Consider the following 18846-nt stretch of genomic DNA (forward strand, 5'->3'; position numbering starts at 1 on the left):
ACAGGTGAGGACCTTGAGAGGATTGTTATCAACAAGGAGGTAGTGATGGGCAAGCTAATGGGGCTAAAGGTAGACAAGTCTCCTGGCCCTGATGGAATGCATACCAGAGTGCTAAAAGAGATGGCTAGGGAAATTGCAAATGCACTAGTGATAATTTACCAAAATTCACTCGACTCTGGGGTGGTCCCGGCGGATTGGAAATTAGCAAACATGACACCACTGTTTAAAAAAGGAGGTAGGCAGAAAGTGGGTAATTATAGGCCAGTGAGCTTAACTGCAGTAGTAGGGAAAATGCTGGAATCTATCATCAAGGAAGAAATAGCGAGGCATCTGGATAGAAATTGTCCCATTGGGCAGACGCAGCATGGGTTCATAAAGGGAAGGTCGTGCTTAACTAATTTAGTGGAATTTTTTGAGAACATTACCAGTGCCATAGATAACGGGGAGCCAATGGATGTGGTATATCTGGATTTCCATAAAGCCTTTGACAAGGTGCCACACAAAAGGTTGCTGCATAAGATAAAGATGCATGGCATTAAGGGGAAAGTAGTAGCATGGATAGAGGATTGATTAATTAATAGAAAGCAAAGAGTGGGGATTAATGGGTGTTTCTCTGGTTGGCAATCAGTAGCTAGTGGTGTCACTCAGGGATCAGTGTTGGGCCCACAATTGTTCACAATTTACATAGATGATTTGGAGTTGGGGACCAAGGGCAATGTGTCCAAGTTTGCAGACGACACTAAGATAAGTGGTAAAGCAAAAAGTGCAGAGGATACTGGAAGTCTGCAGAGGGATTTGGATAGGCTAAGTGAATGGGCTACGGTCTGGCAGATGGAATACAATGTTGACAAATGTGAGGTTATCCATTTTGGTAGGAATAACAGCAAAAGGGATTATTATTTCAATGATAAAATATTAAAACATGCTGCTGTGCAGAGAGACCTGGGTGTGCTAGTGCATGAGTCACAAAAAGTTGGTTTACAGGTGATTAAGAAGGCAAATGGAATTTTGCCCTTCATTGCTAGAGGAATGGAGTTTAAGACTAGGGAGGTTATGCTGCAATTGTATAAGGTGTTAGTGAGGCCACACCTGGAGTAATGTTGACAAATGTGAGGTTATCCATTTTGGTAAGAACAACGGCAAAAGGGATTATTATTTAAATGATAAAAAATTAAAACATGCTGCTGTGCAGAGAGATCTGGGTGTGCTAGTGCATGAGTCGCAGAAAGTTGGTTTTCAGGTGCAACAGGTGATTAAGAAGGCAAATGGAATTTTGTCCTTCATTGCTAGAGGGATGGAGTTTAAGACTAGGGAGGTTATGCTGCAATTGTATAAGGTGTTAGTGAGGCCACACCTGGAGTATTGTGTTCAGTTTTGGTCTCCTTACTTGAGAAAGGACGTACTGGCACTGGAGGGTGTGCAGAGGAGATTCACTAGGTTAATCCCAGAGCTGAAGGGGTTGGATTACGAGGAGTGGTTGAGTAGACTGGGACTGTACTCATTGGAATTTAGAAGGATGAGGGGGGATCTTATAGAAACATATAAAATTATGAAGGGAATAGATAGGATAGATGTGGGCAGGTTGTTTCCACTGGCGGGTTAAAGCAGAACTAGGGGGCATAGTCTCAAAATAAGGGGAAGTAGATTTAGGACTGAGTTTAGGAGGAACATCTTCACCCAAAGGGTTGTGAATCTATGGAATTCCTTGCCCAGTGAAGCAGTAGAGGCTCCTTTATTAAATATTTTTAAGATAAAGATAGATAGTTTTTTGAAGAATAAAGGGGTTAAGGGTTATGGTGTTCGGGCCGGAAAGTGGAGCTGAGTCCACAAAAGATCAGCCATGATCTCATTGAATGGTGGAGCAGGCTCGAGGGGCCAGATGGCCTACTCCTGCTCCTAGTTCTTATGTTCTTATGTTAACAGGTTTATTTGGAATCACTAGATTTTGGAGCTCAGCTCCTTTGAAGGCATTAAATTATAATGCACCAAATAAAGTAATACATTTTCTGTATTTATTATCATATCACAGAATGCCTCTTTTTTTAATTGAGCCTGTTTTTTAAAAATTTTGTTACAGCCTAAAGAGTTTCTTTAGCCGATCCCGTGACATGTTATATTTCAAGCGGTTAATCCAGATTCCAAAATTGCCCGAGGTATGGAACCTTCTTGTAAAGATAGAAGGATAATGAGGTCTTAATTTGTTTAGTTTGGCTTCTTGTAAGCTACTGACTTATGTTATACTTGCTAAAAGACGACTGCAATTCTCTCCATTTACAACTTACTACTTGCAATAACTTTTGATCCACTTAAATCCTAAAGATGGTGAAATCTACTCGCACCCTTTTAATCACAGGATAAATGTGTGAACAGATCTCTTCATCCTCATGTTTAATTTTTTTTCATTTTCTCCTGCACAAACTACAGTTTATCAGATGAGACCTTAAATTGATTGAGCCTCCACCTGTCCCCTCCGGTGATGTAAAAGACCCCCTGACACAAGTTTGAAAAAGAGCAGGGGAGTCTTCTCAGTCTCCTGGCCAATATTATCCCACAATCACCATCACAGATCATCTGGCCCTTATATTACTGTTTATGGAAACTTGTTGTGTGCAAATTGAGTCCCATGTTCCATATATTGTAACGATGACTACATTTCAAAAGTGCTTAATTGACTGTGTGGGATGTCATGAGGTTGTGAAAGGCGTTATAGAAATGCAAGTCTTTATTTTTATAGTCGGTTTAGGATCCTCGGTCTGAATTTTAGACTTGCCCATCTAGGCCCCCCACCCCATTTTGATGAGGCAGTCAACTGTGCAGTGGTTCCTACCATTTAAAGGAACAAGGCACCATTTAAATAACATTTCACGGCACCGCAAAACATTTTTGAACCGTATGTTTCACCCTTTACAGAGTCCCCCAAATTTTTTGCGAGCCTCTGCTCTGGCAGAGCATGTGAAACCAGTGGTGATTATTCCTGATGAGGCCCCAGCTGATGATATTGAGGAACCAGAAAGTCTCATAGAGGTTTCCGCAGCTCCAGTGACTGAATCTCCGGTAAGTGGTAGTTTTTCCTGATGGGGTTCTTTGTGCTGTCTAGTAAGCTGGGAGTTGTTTACAGTAAATTTAAGTTGAATGTAAAATTAAATGAAAATCCCAGCAAGAGAGTGGTTTTAAAATAGGGCGGATGAGGCAGGAGCAGAAGAGACTTGGCTGGAAGATGTCTTCAGACATGAAGATAGTGATTAAGATGGTTTTAGCTCAATAGTGAAGGGATACCAATCAGATAAGAACTCCAGGTACGAGGAATTCCTCCCCTTTCCAATGTAAACAGTTTTATATTGTTTGGAGCAACATAATTTTAAAGTTGTTACGACAGGGGATTTGAAGTAACCCATTAGAGGTATATTCTGCCAGAGCTGGGTGGTATTGGAGTCATGGTATTCACCTTGCCAATACAGCATTTGTGCTGCACACCATTGTAACTGGCACCATTGTGAACAACATAGGAGGTTGCCGTTTGGCTTGATAAGGGGCCCCCATTAAAATGTGGAAGTCAGTATTGTCGTGACATGATTTTAACTGTAGGCAGCACATGTTGCACACATTATTGACTGTGCCTACAGACTCTGCTGCAACATGGGTTCAGGGCGGAACAGGCCCAGCAATGTCAAAAATGTGCCTTTTTGCAGGTTTTTGTCACCTCACTGCCTCAGCTTATCAGCTGCTGAAATTCTCATCCCTGACCATGTTAACTCTCGGCCCGATTATTCCATCGTGACATACATTGGGCACCGTCTGACAGTGATCAGCTTTGAAGTCCATTTCCTTGTTTTCAAATCCCTCCATGGCCTCGTCCGTCCTATCTTTGTAACTTCTCCCAGCTTTAAAACTCTCTGAAATAGCTATGCCCCCCCCCCCCCCCCCCAGAATTCTGGTTTCTTGTGCATTCCTGATTTTAATCACTCCACTATTGATGGCCATGCTTTCAACTGGCAAGGTCCTAATCTTTGGAATCCCCTTCCTTTCCCCTTTTAGGCGCCCCTTTAAACCCAAGTCTTTGACAAAACTTCTGGTGAGATTCCAAAGTGAAAAATTAGGTTTCGTGGTTAAAATGGCCCCAACCTCTCGCCCTCGCTGCCCAGTGAGCCCATTGCCACACCCCATATGCTGCCCTCTTGCCACAGGTTAGTATAGGGCTCTTGTTTCTAAGCTGTTGCTTATTTGTTGATGAGCTTTACAAGCAAAGAGGCAGCTTTTAAGAATGTGAGAAATCTCTTGTGTTTTGAAATACTTTAACCACACGATTCATTGATTAATTTATTTTCTTCTAGAACTTGGTGGATGTGGACATATTCGATGCGACCTTTGGTCCCCCAACTAACAATGGCTTTGTGAAAGACGATAGGTAAGGCAGCTGAGCTTTGAAAATTACTGATTTATTGAACAATGTTGTTGGGGTTAAATTTTAGGGAATTATTTGTGCATTCTTCATGCAGAGATCTTCAGATTGATAACCTGAAGAAAGAGGTGGAGCTGCTGAAAGCTGAGATAGAAAGAGTGAAGTCTGAGGTAAGCTTTAATCCTGAACCAAAGAAACTATTAATAAAAAGGAAGCCTGCAGGAGATTGCCATTCCAGTTTTTTGTGCTTCTATGCTAGGTTGTCATTTTATTAGCCTTTGCACCATGTCCAGTTAATACCACCATTTTAATACGTTTACTTTTAGACTAAACTTTCATTGCAAGATGTCACAGTTGGTCAAATGCTGCCTGGACGTCAAGGACAGTCGCCCTCGCCTCACATCACCTCACTTCTAGCATTCAGCTTTTTTTGTCTATATATGGACCAAGGCTGTCATTTTTGTAAATATAAATTTAGAGTACCAATTTATTTTTCCCAATTATAGGGCAATTTAGCGTGGCCAATCCACCTTCCCTGCGCATCTTTGGGTTGTGGGGGTGAGATGCACACAAACATGGGGAGAATGTGCAAAGTCCACACGGACAGAAACCCGGGACTGAGATCGAACCTGGGTCCTCAGCTACCCACTGCGCCACCGCGCCATGCCGGACCAAGGCTGTAATGAGGTTACAAGCTGAGTGACCCTGGCGGAACCCAAACTGAGCATCAGTGAGAAATTTATTGCTGAGTAAGTGCTGCTTAATAGCTCTGTCAACCATACCTTCTGTCACCCCAATGTGGCTTATCAGATAACACAAAACCTGTAGACCCAGGCTGAACGGGAAACTGCCTGATAGATTGCAGTGGTGCAATTAGGTAGTCATTGTAAAGAAAGGAATGTCAAGCACTTTGTTTTTTAATACCGATTAGACAGCCAAAAGAGATTAATCTCTTTGTTTAAGTTTTGATATTTTCAACAACTACATTTTCCATTAGTCTTCCAATATCTTTTTGCCAGGCTCAGAAATACATTGCACAACTGAAATCCCAGATTAATACCTTAGAGACGGAGCTGGAGGAAACACGTAAACTGAAGCAGAAGGCGCTACTCGACAATGAAGAACTGCGGGATGAGCTGGAGAATCTGCGGAAACAGAAGGGCGATACAGATAAAACACAGTTTTTGTTGATTGAGGCCGAGAGTGAGTTATATTCTTGCCATATTCATTACAGTATGGTCTCTGATTGCTCTAGAAAGATGCTGATTCAAAGGGTGTAACATTCAGCTCGGTGCCAGTTTCTGGAAAACCCCTTGCTTTATTGTCCTATGTAGTGACAACCCAGCTCCCACCTCCAGCCTGTTCCAAGGTCTAACTTTTCCCTACATTTTGTTTTCTGCTGTCCATAGCTAGCCTGAATTCTCTCACGGCTTGGAGGTTGTTGCAGTTCTAATTTAAGGACCAGGCAGCATGGTGGCGCAGTGGGTTAGCACTGCGGCCTCATGGCGCTGAGGTCCCAGGTTCGATCCCGGCTCTGGGTCACTGTCCGTGTGGAGTTTGCACGTTCTTCCCGTGTTTGCGTGGGTTTCACCCCCACAACCCAAATGTGTGCAGAATAGGTGGATTGGCCACGCCCAAATTGCCCCTTAATTGGAAAAAATGAATTGGGTACTCTAAATTTTTTTTTTTTAATGAGGTTCAGGCGGAATCGGTGGACAATCTTGAGTTTATTAAAAAATTTATTTTAGTTGGAAGGTTTTGGTAGCCTTTTCTAACCTAATCTTGTTGAGGCCTTCCTTGCCCCTGTTCTTCAGTTCAAGAGTGGTACTGAGTAAATGCATAGACAAATGCCAGCCACTATCTAAAACGGGAATCTCCAGACCAGATTTATTGATGATTGTATGTGTTTCTGTTTGTCAATCACTCCTCTTGTTCTTATCAGTGCTGCCAGCAGCAAAGCTGGACAAATAGCGCTCATTCCAGTCCTTTTGTACCTGGTAAGGATGGACGGAGATTGGACAGTTCCACCATTGCCCCTGGTTAATGTATTCAAAGTGTATGCAAAGAATTTCTTGGTTTGTTTATTGAGACAAGCTATAGCACTGGAATTGATTGGGGGATTGTTTTTTTTTTGTAATCTATTCCATACTCAGCCAATGTACATATCACTAAAATCTCACACATGAACTGGAGCTATTTCAGAGTTCAGTTTTCACCCCATGAACATAAACAATCAAGAGGTTCTTCTGAAAAATCACTTAAAAGCTAACTTAAATAAAAATGACCAAACCCCTTTGACTCCAACCATTAGCTGTTCTGAAGCTGAGTTCCAGTTTCATTCTAATGTCACTTGAATTACATTTACAGAGAAGGTCCAAGCGAATGAGCAGCGCTACAATAAGCTGAAAGAAAAGCACAGTGACCTCGTCAACACCCATGCGGAGCTCCTCAGGAAGGTAAGCAAAGCCTTTCCCTGGGACCTGATATTGTTCATTTCGAAGTGAGCAAGGTTATTTTTGTGTTTGCTTGAAAGTGAACTGATGTTCGCTCCAACAGTAATTAACCTCTTATATTTCATAGGTATAAGGTGTCTGTCTGGTTTCCTGTCAGAGAAAATTGAATGGAAATGTATTTACTTATTTATTTTCTTGCTGCGCACTGCATTGAGTTTTTATTGTGCCCAGCTGTAAAATTGAAATGATGTGCAGATGTTTGTAACTGTGCTTGAGGTTAAAGCTTGGGTTCTGTGACTCTAATGTCCGTGGCAACCAACTCAAAATAGATGGATTTCGGTCAGTGTTATAACCGAAACCTGGTCATTTATGGGACTGGGTTCCTTACTTTTAGGCAGTTTACTGTAGACTGGAGTTTACCAATGTTGAAACCATTTTAGGCAGAGCTTGGAGGCCTTTTTTCAGAAGGTGTTGGCTAACTGACGGCCGTCCAGAAGCTGTTGTGGAAGGTGGAGTCTGTATGTCTGTCTGAACCATGTTGTATGGAACGTGTGCGATATGATGTTTGGATATGAACAGATAATAGGAAAAGTCAGTAGAAACATTTGTCTGGTTTTAAATGGGTTATGGGAAACTAATGTACTGGTACACAGTATATTACTTTCTGATAGGGCTTCCCTCGAAATGAAAAGGAATTTATTCTTTCCAACTTCTGTGTCGAGAACAGAAAGTGGATGTTTGCTGTGTCTGTCATTGATCAGTCCAGTGGTCGCTGGAAACCACTGGCCTGAAGTGTCTGACTCTAAAAGGTTATCCAGATAATCTGAGTTGCGGGTGATCAGAATCATGGAAGATGGTGGAGTTTCCAACTGTGCCGTCTGACCCCGAGAACTGGGTTTTGACCCTTTGAGACTCCAAGGAGGAATTAAATGTCATCAATCCCGTACAACTTCAAAGAAAAACTGGCAATGCTGGAAACGCTCAGAAAGCTGGGCAGCATCAGTAATCTAGGAGGACGGCTCAGCCTGTCTCACGCACAGGCACCACATGCTGATAAAGGGTTGAATCTCCTTTTTATTTGTCTGTCATTTGCAGAGTGCTGAGACAACCAAACAGCTGACGGTCACCCAGCAGACCCGGGAAGAAGTGGCCCGTACAAAACAAGAGCTTGAATTTGCCATGGAAGAAGCGAAAAGAGAAGCAGAGACAAAGGTAAGGTAATAAAAGGGAGTCACTTTAGAACAGAGATGAGGAGAAATTAGGGTAAATGTAGAGATCCTGGGAACCTCTGCAGCATCATGTGCACGATAAAGTACAATCTTCAGTACACCTTCAGTACAATCTTATCAGATCAAGGTTCAAACTATAAACCAGAAGACAAATGCGTTTATTATTAAACAGATAAATAGCCTGCACTCAGGACAAACAGTGTATCTACAGTCATTGTGACCACCCTCCTCAATGCAATTAAAAGATGCCTCTTAATGACTTTCAGTATAACTCTGATCCTTGAAAACCATTCACTCATTTCTTGCATTTCAAACAGCAACCATGAAGCCAGCTTGGTTTCTCTGGTTTTAACATTTCCTAACTAACCATCTGACTCCTGGTCACACAGATCTCTACCAAAGAGTCTGCAAAGAATAACTGGCTTCCCCTCCTTACATAGAGAGCCCATTGTGTTAGCCCAGAAACACGTATAAACCAAAATCACTGTCAGTCAGTTTGTCATCGACCAGATTCTCACCTACCCTCCATCACTAGTCACTGTTGCTAGCATGTTTGGAATGGAATGTTCCATCGATCTGTGCCAGAACACTGAATTACTTGCTAAATAACCCCTTTCCGGGTACCAATCGTCAGCATTTCTGTACCTAACCAATTGCCAAATTGAATATGATGATAAGGAATGAAAAAGGTGTCATGAATACTTCTAAAGAATAGTGCATCTGAAATAACCCCTTTTGTATCTCCATACCATAGAATCCATAGAATCCCTACAGTGCAGAAGGGCATTCAGCCCATCACACCCACCTTCCAAAAGAGCATCCTACCTAGACCCACTCCCCTGCCCTATCCCCGCAACCCTACCTAACCTGCACATACACGAGGTCGGAATTGAACCTGGGTTCCTGGAGCTGTGAGGCAGCAGTGCTAACTACTGTGCCCCCGTGCCACCCCAGAATGGAAACAGTAGAATGAATGAAAGATTAATATTACACTTACATTAGTTTTAAATGAATGTACCTCCTAAAGATGAAGGCAGATTTAACAGAATTGATGACACCTTCGGATGAGAGAGGGCTGTTTTCTGAGGTAAAGATTTTATTACTCTGACCTTCTAAACGTGAAGTTAATCAGCGCTGTCTGCAAATGAAAAGGCTATCACTGTATCGCTAGAACCAAAAGGAAAGATTTACATATATGTGGCGCATTTCCGTGACCTCAGGTTGACGGAAGGCATCTTTTGGTCACACTTTTGAGTGTTGTCACTGTAATGTAAGTAACCGGATCGGGAGTTGCTAATGACAACTTTTAAATGCTCATTGTCAATTAAATGCGAATGTTTCAGCAATTGTAGAATCCGCTGCAAAGCTTTCCCAACTTTATGAAGTTAAAACAAAATCCAATTAAGGGGCAATTTAGCGTGGCCAATCCACCTACCCTGCACATCTTTGAGTTGTGGGGGTGAGACCCATGCAGACACTGGAAGAGTGTGCAAAGTCCACACGGACAGTGACCCGGGGCCGTGATTGAACCCAGGTCCGCGGCCATGAGGCACCAGTGCTAACCACTGCGTCACCATGCCGCCTCAACTTTATGAAGTTAACAATAAATCTTTATGCAACTTGTCAGTGGTATAGTGATGGCTGGTAAAGCTGTAGGGCTGGAAATTCTGTGGGAACTCTTCTGACTTCCCGTTGTAACGTAAAGTGGGAGAGAATGGACTTTTTACACTGATTCTCTGTGGGTCCGGCTGGGGTTTTAGCAGGAAATCAGGAGATTGTGGGATTTCATTTTAATGATTAAATAATGTGTCCAAAGAAGCTTTCAGTACCAGATTAAAATCCAACCAGATTCAATTTTTTTTCACTGCAGGACTTTCAATCCTCCAATTAACTTAGAGAACAATTTCTCAGACTCTATTCAGATCAATTCCTTTCTAACCTGATATGTTTGCTGTAACCCACTTTATGTAGATCAATAGCCATTTACACGAAGGACACTGAGTCAAATTGTAATGATTCCATTATATGTCCTGACTAATGTCAAATAATAGCACAACCACAGTATACTGGTCCATACCAACCTTGTATAAGTGCATTTATCCTTCCCCAGTTCATCGGGGAACTGTGATTAAGAAGTTTGAAAAAGTCTGCATCGTAATGTTATTTTCTGCACTGATATTGTCATATTCTGTTGGTGATGTGTTTTTCCGTTGATATTGATTCTGTTCTGTCTAAAGGTTTTTCATCAGAAAGTGACATTTGCCAACATCACACACTTAAGCATGCAGTGAAACTTCCTCATTATAATTTTTATAAACTGGTCTAAATGAAGAAAATTCTATTGTGTGGTGCATCACATGATTTTGCTGCCCTTTTAAAGTTACATTTTTTATGAACCGGTTATTGCATCAACCAGCCAGTGCCATTGTATTGCAAAAGGCCATTAAACCTGCCTTTAACTACTTTCGTTCTTTACCATATGATGATGCCGACCTTGCACAGGTAATGTCACTGTATTTGTGTAATGGAAACGTTCCTTTTCTCTCTGCAGCCCTTCCTGGATGATGTCAGTTGCTCATCCTTGACACAACCCCATGCTCAAGGTGTTTTTGGTGTTCGATAGTGCCCTCTAGTGTCAAGATGCAGTTTAGCTGCCAGCTAGCTTCCTGATCCAAAGTTTCATTTCATTGACAATCCAATGGTTCGGTCAAGAAATGAATTATTACTTACTTGCACAGCACACTCTGAAAATGAACTTTAACAGCATTTACGGTAGCACAGTGGTTAGCACTGTTGTTTCACAGCACCAGGGTCCCGGGTTCGATTCCCATTTGGGTCACTTTCTGTGCAGAGTCTGCACGTTCTCCCCATGTCTGCATGGGTTTCCTCCAGGTGCTCCGGTTTCCTCTCATAAGTCCCAAAAGATGTGCTTGTTAGGCGAATTGGACATTCTGAATTCTCCCTCTGTGTACCCGAACAGGCGCCGGAATGTGGTGACTAGGGGATTTTCGCAGTAACTTAATTACAGTGTTAATGTAAGCCTACGTGTGACAATAATAAAGATTATTATTATTTAACAATTATTGAGAGAAGAAGGTTATTCTTCTGAATTAGCCCATGATCCTTAAATATTTTATAAAATATTTTAATTCTGTTTTGTTTATTACTTTATCAAAGTTACAAAACCAGAGCTCAGAGTGTGGACAGGGGCAAACCCCTAATCCAGCTCCTTGCAAGCTCCAAAAACCAATTCAAATTGAATCCAATTCATGGTCCCCATAAGAGAGACATACCAGATCCAGGACACACCAGACCTCACGCTGTTTCTCCGTTGCTCCCTGCTGATGTGAGGGTTTGGCTTTAATGTTCCATTGATCACACATGTGTAGAGCTGCTTCTGATGGGATTGTGTGAAGTTCAACACTGGTCACATTGTTATTGTTGCTCGTTGACCTCATCCGGGACTTTGGTTCGGTTGCAATGTCCTTATGAACTGTATTACTTTATCTGATATCATTACTTACAGCTGGACGATCAAAGCTTTATAATGGAGCAACTGAAAAGGGAATTGACTGCAAACAAAGAAGAACTATCCATCATCCAGAGTTCGCTGCAGAGCTCTGAACAGGTACAGGCCAGAATGTCGCCAGGAGCAAGAGTGCTCATTGGAAATGTTGCAATTCTTTTCCGTCCATTTTTTCCCCAGCACTCCGGAAGATGCTGACTCATTAACCTACTCAAGAGTCAAGAATTCCAACAAATCCCTCCCGCCACGCCAGGGCACAGGGTGGAGAGGTAGCTCTCCAACCCATCAGGATCCGCCTTCGGGCGATCAATGAGGCGAAGGCTACAACATCTGCCTCCGCACCCGTTTCCAACCCTGGCTGGTCCGACATCCTGAATATGGCCTCCCGGGGGCCCGCGTCCAGTTTCACGTGCACCACTTTAGAAATTACCCTAAAAACTTCCTTCCAGTAATCCTCCAGCTTTGGACAGGACCCAAACATATGAATGTGATTAGCGGGCCCCCCCCACAACCTTCACACACATCTTCTACTCCTTCAAAGAATCGGCTCATCCTCGCCCTCTTGAGGTGTGCTTTATATACCACCTTCAGCTGTATCAGCCCCAACCTCGCGCACGAGGTGGAGGCATTCACTCTCCGGATTGGTTCACCGGGAGTCTTCCCATTGATACCTATCTTCTGACTTCCTTCTGGAGCGTTGATGTGTGTGACCTTTCACAGGGGTTTACATACAGAATGCAGTTTTTGAAAGAGCTCATGCACAATCCTCTTCTGGATGCAGATTGGATAGTTGGATTCATGATCGGTTGTTGGTTGGTTAGCGTATTCCCACATTCTCTTCCATTGGCTTAACCATAGAAAGACTTCTTCCAGTCTGGCTGCTTTGAGTTTGCTGTGATTAACTGTTCGACTTCAATGCAAATTGTCCTGTTCAGTTTAGCAGTATAACTGCAATTAACAAGTGTCAATGTAATTAGCAAATATTGCATCCATCCAGCTTCCACATAACAAACACTGGTCTGAACTTGTAGTCCAGTCCATTGACCTCCTCCTTACAAATCTGCTTGGTCTACATTTCTCAGTTTCATACAGAATGGTGTATTGGTCTCCTGAGTGACTGATGAGATCTACCATGCGGAATTAGTTAGGTCTTGCGACACTAAAACTCAGTAAAAATTTGAGTTAAACTTCTCGGATGCAAACCCTAAGAATCTTTATTGTCTCTATTAGATTACAATTAGGAGAAACTTAAATCTATTCTCAATAAAGTCCGGCTAACAAAAGGACTGAAAGAGAAGTAACTTGTACACAATTTAACTTTCAAAATAATACAGAAATGGTTTCTTGCTTATGGCAAAACAGCTTGCATTTACTTCACGAATTAGAGTGGAAAAATGAAAATATGAAAAATAGAGATAGCGAATAGTTTAGATCAAAGTATAGAATGATCCTGAATAAAGATGGCCGTTTGGACCATCATGTTTATAGGAAATCTTATCTGTCTTGAGCCATCTATCAACACCTCTATGTTGTCCTAATTGGTTTGGGTTGGAATCAAATGTATTTGATTCGACGGTTAGCTGTCAATCCTTAATGTGCAACATAGGTTCTGAATGTTTCATGTTTGAATATTTGTGTATGCTATGGAATGCGATTCTGTGCTATTATCAAGACTAGTTTCTACTGGTTTTCTGCTGACTTCGCTTTATCCACATTTGGGGCAGCACGGTAGCCTTGTGGATAGCACAATTGCTTCACAGCTCCAGGGTCCCAGGTTCGATTCCGGCTTGGGTCACTGTCTGTGCGGAGTCTGCACATCCTCCCCGTGTGTGCGTGGGTTTCCTCCGGGTGCTCCGGTTTCCTCCCACAGTCCAAAGATGTGCAGGTTAGGTGGATTGGCCATGCTAAATTGCCCTTAGTGTCCAAAATTGCCCTTAGTGTTGGGTGGGGTTACTGCGTTATGGGGATAGGGGGGAGGGGTTAACCTTGGGTAGGGTGCTCTTTCCAAGAGCTGGTGCAGACTCGATGGGCCGAATGGCCTCCTTCTGCACTGTAAATTCTATGATTCTATGATGATGAACAATAGTGCCTTCATGTTGCTATGGTGCCTGCTTCGTCCTTGATCAGATTACTGGTACAGCTCATGTTTTAATGTCAAACTGTCTTTCAAAATATGTTTGTTAGAACAATGGCTTTTTCCACTTTGCTTAGTAAAAATGTTGTTTTAATCTCCAATGAGTTTATTCATGTGTCAGGCTTATTGTGTCCCTGTTGAAGCTATGTGTTTTATCATGACCTGAGGTTATGAGTGCTGAAATCCTCAATTTAAAATGGGTATTAATATTTACACTAAATAGCCTTCTTTTACCGATCAGATCTATCAGGAAATAGTCGATTTGTATCAGTGACTAATCAGCCATGATTGAATGGCGGAGCAGACTTGGTGGGCCGAATGGCCTAATTCTGCTTCTATTCTTATGGTCTTATGGTCTAAGAGGACTTCTGAAGTTGCCATTTCAAAAGGAATGCATCCGAGGAGGATTGTGGGACAATGCTGGCACAAGTGTAATAGTCCTTCACCATCAGAAGTAGCAGCATCAGCAACATTGAAATATAATTGGAAAAGGAAACATGTGCAAGTTTATGGAGAAAGAGCAGGGGAATATGGGGAGGCAGTGGCGTAGTGGGAAGACACTGGACTAGTAATAATGCTGCGGGGACCAGGGTTTAAATCTGACCACGGCAGATGGTGAAATTTTGTTTCAATGAAAAAAAAATCTGAAATTAAAAGTCTAGTGATGACCAGTGTCGATTGTCGTCAAAACCCATCTGGTTCACTAATGTCCTTTTGGGAAGGAAACCTGCCGTCTTTACCTGGTGTGGCCTACATGTGACTCCAGATCCACAGCAGTGTGGTTGACTCTTTTTAAATGTCCTCTGAAATGGCCCAGCAAGCCACTCAGTCCAAGAGCAAACAGGGATGGCCCAGGCAAAAACGCCCACATCCCATAAATGAATTTTTAAAAAGAGGATTGATTGGTCAGCTTTTTCAAAGCTGCTGTGGTCTCCTGTGTTGTATGAATCTGTGCAAGGGTGGAGTTTTGTTTTTGTCACCTGAAGCAGAAGCTGTTTAATTCTGGTAGAGACAGATTTTTTTTTTACAACTACAGTGTATAAACTGATTTTGGACTTCCATTTGCAAGGATTAATATACATAATAATCAGGATTTGGGACTTTGGTTGCAGGTAGGCTTTGAGACGAATTCTAGGCTGCAGGGCCTTGAGGCAGAGAAGGACAATCTGAGGAAAACTGTGGCTGCAAAGGACGCAGAAGTGTACTCCCTGAGGAACATGATTCAGGAGAAAGAAACGGCAATGCGCTCCGAGAAAGACAAGAGCTCGAGGGAGCTGGAAGAACTCCAGGACAAATTTATGAAGAAGGTCAGAATACATAGAAATAATTATTTCTGCATCCCATTTATTATCTAGGCAAAAGCTGTGGCCCACCCTTTGCCCCTGGGTTAAAAGGTCATGGTTTCAATCCTCACTCTAGAGACCTGAGTGCAAAATCCAGGCTAAGGCTTGGGTGCAGAGCTGAAGGAGTGCTGTTGTGGCTGAGATACCACTTTTCAGGTTCAAAGAATTCCATGGCGCTATTTGAAAAAGAACAGGGAGGTTCTCCCTGGTGAACTGGCCGATGTCAATCCCTCAACCAACATCACTAAAAACAGCTAAATTGATCATTTTCTTTATTCCTGTTTGTGGAACTTGCCATGCATAGATTGGCTGCTGTTTTTCCTAGGTTGAAACACTAATTGCACCTCAAAAGAAACTTTCAGTAACTGCGAGGTGCCTCATGACATCTTGAGGTTGTAAAATGTTCCCTATGTATGCAATTTCTTTTTTTCACTTTTTGATCAGTTTTGTGTCCAAAGTCTGGACTGGTTAATTATCAAGTATGTGATAATATAATAAACGGCAAAGGACTGAAACCAGATGCAAAACTGTAAATTGATCAGTATCGGTGGAAAGGAAAGACAAGCTAATATTTCAGATGTAGGCTGCTGAGAACTGAGAGGAATTATAGATGAACAGCCTTTAAAGTACATCTGTAAGAAAGGGGGGAAAATACATTCAGGTGGGAAGCTGAATGGGAAAGATCTGTGAAGTAGATAAGTGAAGTGTCAATCGCTGGGGAATGCGTACTGAGCAAACTGATGGAGCTGTGGGCTGACACGTCTCTGGGCCCTGGTGGACCCTATGATGTGGCTAATGAGGAAGTAGATGCGTGTTGCACATTTTCCAACATTCATCATATTAGCATGGATAAAAGATTGGCTGGCTGGCATAAAACAGAGAGTATGCATAAATGGGTCTTTTTCTGATTGGCAGGATTTGACATGTGACGCTCTAAAGTGGTCTGTGCCGTGCCTCAACTTTTTACAATTTTTATCAATGATTTAGATGAGGGGAGCGAAGGCATGGTTGCCAAATTTGCAGATTACAAAGATAGGTAGGAAAGTATGTTGTGAAGAGGGCATCAGGAGGTTGCAGGCGAATATAGATTGGTTGAGTGAGTAAGCGAAAATCAGGCAGATGGGGTATAATGTGGGAAAATGTGAAGTTGTTCACTTTGGCAGGAATAATATAAAAGCAGGGCATTACTTAAATGGAGAATGACTGCAGAATTACGAGGTGCAGAGGGATCAGGGTGTTCTTGGACGTAGTCAAAAAAAACTAATATGCAGGCATAGCAAGTAGTTAAGAAGGCTAATGGAATATTATCCTCTTTACGACAGGAATTTAACATGAAAGTAACGTTTTGCTTCAGTTATGCAGGGCATTGGTGAGACTGCATTTTGAATATTTTGTGCAGTTTTGGTCTCCTTATTTAAGGAAGGATGTAAATATGTTGGGGGCGGTTCAGAGGAGGGTTATTAGATTGGTACCTGGAATGAGGGCCTTATGAGAAACAGTTAGACAGACTGGGCTTGTTTACACCGGAGTTCAGAAGAGTGAAGGATAACTTGATTGAAGTACATAAGACCCTGAATGGTATTGACAAAGTGAACGTGGAAAGGATATTTCCTCTTGTGGGTGTGTCCAGAACTAAGGGGCACTGTTTTATATAATTAGGGGGCCACCATTTTAGGACAGAGATGCAAAGAATTTCTTTCTCTGAGGATTGTGTGACTTTGGAACTCAGAAGTCGGCAGAGGCGGGGCCATTGAATATTTTCAAGGGGTAGGTAGATAGATTCTTGTGAGGCAAGGGGATCAAAGGTTATCGGGGTAGATGGGAATTTGCAACAGAAACAGATCAACCATGATCCAGTTGAATGACAGAGCAGACTCGAGGGGCTGAATGACCTACTTCTGCTCCTATTTCATATGTTTGTATGTTAATATTAGACAATAGAAAGTACAGTGAAAGGAATTAGAAATTCAAAAAGCAGATAGTGGTGGGAATTAGGGCAAGTAGACACAGAGCTTATTTTTCTTTCTTCCATTTGTGCAGAAAATTCAACAGCTGTTCTCCGTATATTTTAGGCTAACCAGGAGCAGATGCTACAGCAGAAGCTTCTAGATGAACAGTTCAACCTGGTCCAGGGAACTGTAAGAGAAGCAGAGAACATCATTCAAGATGCAGTGGCAAAACTTGACGATCCATTGCACATTAGATGCACCAGTTCACCAGGTCTGAACCCTACTATCTGTTGATAAATACCCAGCCTTCATCACTCCTATTATGTGGGGCTTTGTCAGTCGATGTGCAAGAAATCAGTTTTAGGGAGAAGGAAATGGTTTCTAAGCCAGCAAAACAATTCTTTGTGGGAATGTAAGGGCATGTTTAATTTTAAAGGGATGCAGTTGTGAGTAGTAATTGTATATTAAATACTCGGTTACAAATGCATGACATAATTACAGAACTGATTTGAAATGCATCACTGTGCCACAGCCAAAATGACACAAAATGTTTCTGGCATATTTGGCATTATGATAAAGGTGGTGCAAAGCTTTTGCAAAGCTTTCCATTTCTTTTTTACCCCCCTATTATTTGTGTAATCCTTTATTCCATGCTCCAACATTACTGAGTCATGTTTATTGGATTAGAACAGGATTCTCTTGTCACCAGCCCCAGTCTCCTGAGCTGACATGGCTTTACAGTGCGTCCATAACACTGAAAATGTTTCCTCACATTGCATCTCCCCCTCATGTTCCTGACACAGAAGCTTAGCCAACTGCACTGGTTGCTTTTGGGATGTTTAACACTAGGGGGGGTTGTGTTTCAGAAGGGAGGACTGAGTAATAATACAGTGTGACATTGTTGGAGGACTGAGTAATAATACAGTGTGACATTATGGGAGGACTGAGTAATAATAGTGTGACGTTATGGGAGGACTGAGTAATAATAGTGTGACGTTATGGGAGGACTGAGTAATAATACAGTGTGACGTTATGGGAGGACTGAGTAATAATAGTGTGACGTTATGGGAGGACTGAGTAATAATACAGTGTGACATTATGGGAGGACTGAGTAATACAATGTGATGGTGTGGGAAGGATGACTTGCGCTGTCCGTGGCATCCGTCACTCATTCAAAACAAATCACATGAAGCTTTGATGAGATGTAGATGTCTGTCCATTGTTTTGGTGCTCCCTGTAAACACTGGTAATAAAAACAGAAAATGCTGGATAAACACAGCAGCTCTGGCAGCATGTGTGGAGAGAGAAACAGAGTTCAAGTTTTGAGTATACGGACTCAGAACATTGACTCTGTTTCTCTCTTCATAAATGCTGCCTGACAGGGCAGCACGGTGGCGCAGTGGTTAGCACTGCTGCCTCACTGCACCGAAGGCCCGGGTTCGACCCCAGCCCCGGGTCACTGTCCGTGTGGAGTTTGCACATTCTTCCTGAGTCTGCGTGGGTTTCACACCCAAAAAGATGTGTAGAGCAGGTGGATTGGCCATGCTAAATTGCCCCTTAATTGGAAAAATTTTAAAATAAATGAATTCTGCCTGTACTCATTTAATGTACTCATAGAGTCATACAGCACAGAAATGGTCCTTCAGCCCATCGATTCTGCGTCAGTCAAAAACAACCACCTAACAATTCTAATCCCATTTCCCAGCACTTGGCCCATGGCCTTGTCTACCTTGGGATTGCAAGTGCACATCTAAAAACTTCTTAAATGTGAGTGATAACTGTTTCCATATCACTCCCCCAGAGCTATATGACA

At 42.3% G+C, this 18846-nt stretch overlaps 1 protein-coding gene across 3 annotated transcripts in view; it reads left to right on the plus strand.

Moving 5' to 3' along the window:
- The window catches only part of LOC140408416 (huntingtin-interacting protein 1-related protein-like), a 235419-nt gene that overhangs the window by 183352 nt on the left and 33221 nt on the right, over positions 1 to 18846 (plus strand). For all 3 annotated transcript variants that reach the window (XM_072495577.1, XM_072495588.1, XM_072495597.1), the window contains 10 exons: positions 2078 to 2153; positions 2911 to 3054; positions 4332 to 4405; positions 4497 to 4569; positions 5419 to 5602; positions 6767 to 6855; positions 7948 to 8064; positions 11608 to 11709; positions 14854 to 15048; positions 17157 to 17304. In XM_072495577.1, the coding sequence (XP_072351678.1) occupies positions 2078 to 2153; positions 2911 to 3054; positions 4332 to 4405; positions 4497 to 4569; positions 5419 to 5602; positions 6767 to 6855; positions 7948 to 8064; positions 11608 to 11709; positions 14854 to 15048; positions 17157 to 17304 (1202 nt within the window). The remainder of the gene's footprint in view (positions 1 to 2077; positions 2154 to 2910; positions 3055 to 4331; positions 4406 to 4496; positions 4570 to 5418; positions 5603 to 6766; positions 6856 to 7947; positions 8065 to 11607; positions 11710 to 14853; positions 15049 to 17156; positions 17305 to 18846) is intronic.

This window comes from Scyliorhinus torazame, chromosome 1, assembly GCF_047496885.1.
Source record: "Scyliorhinus torazame isolate Kashiwa2021f chromosome 1, sScyTor2.1, whole genome shotgun sequence".
Taxonomy (NCBI): Eukaryota; Metazoa; Chordata; class Chondrichthyes; order Carcharhiniformes; family Scyliorhinidae; genus Scyliorhinus; species Scyliorhinus torazame.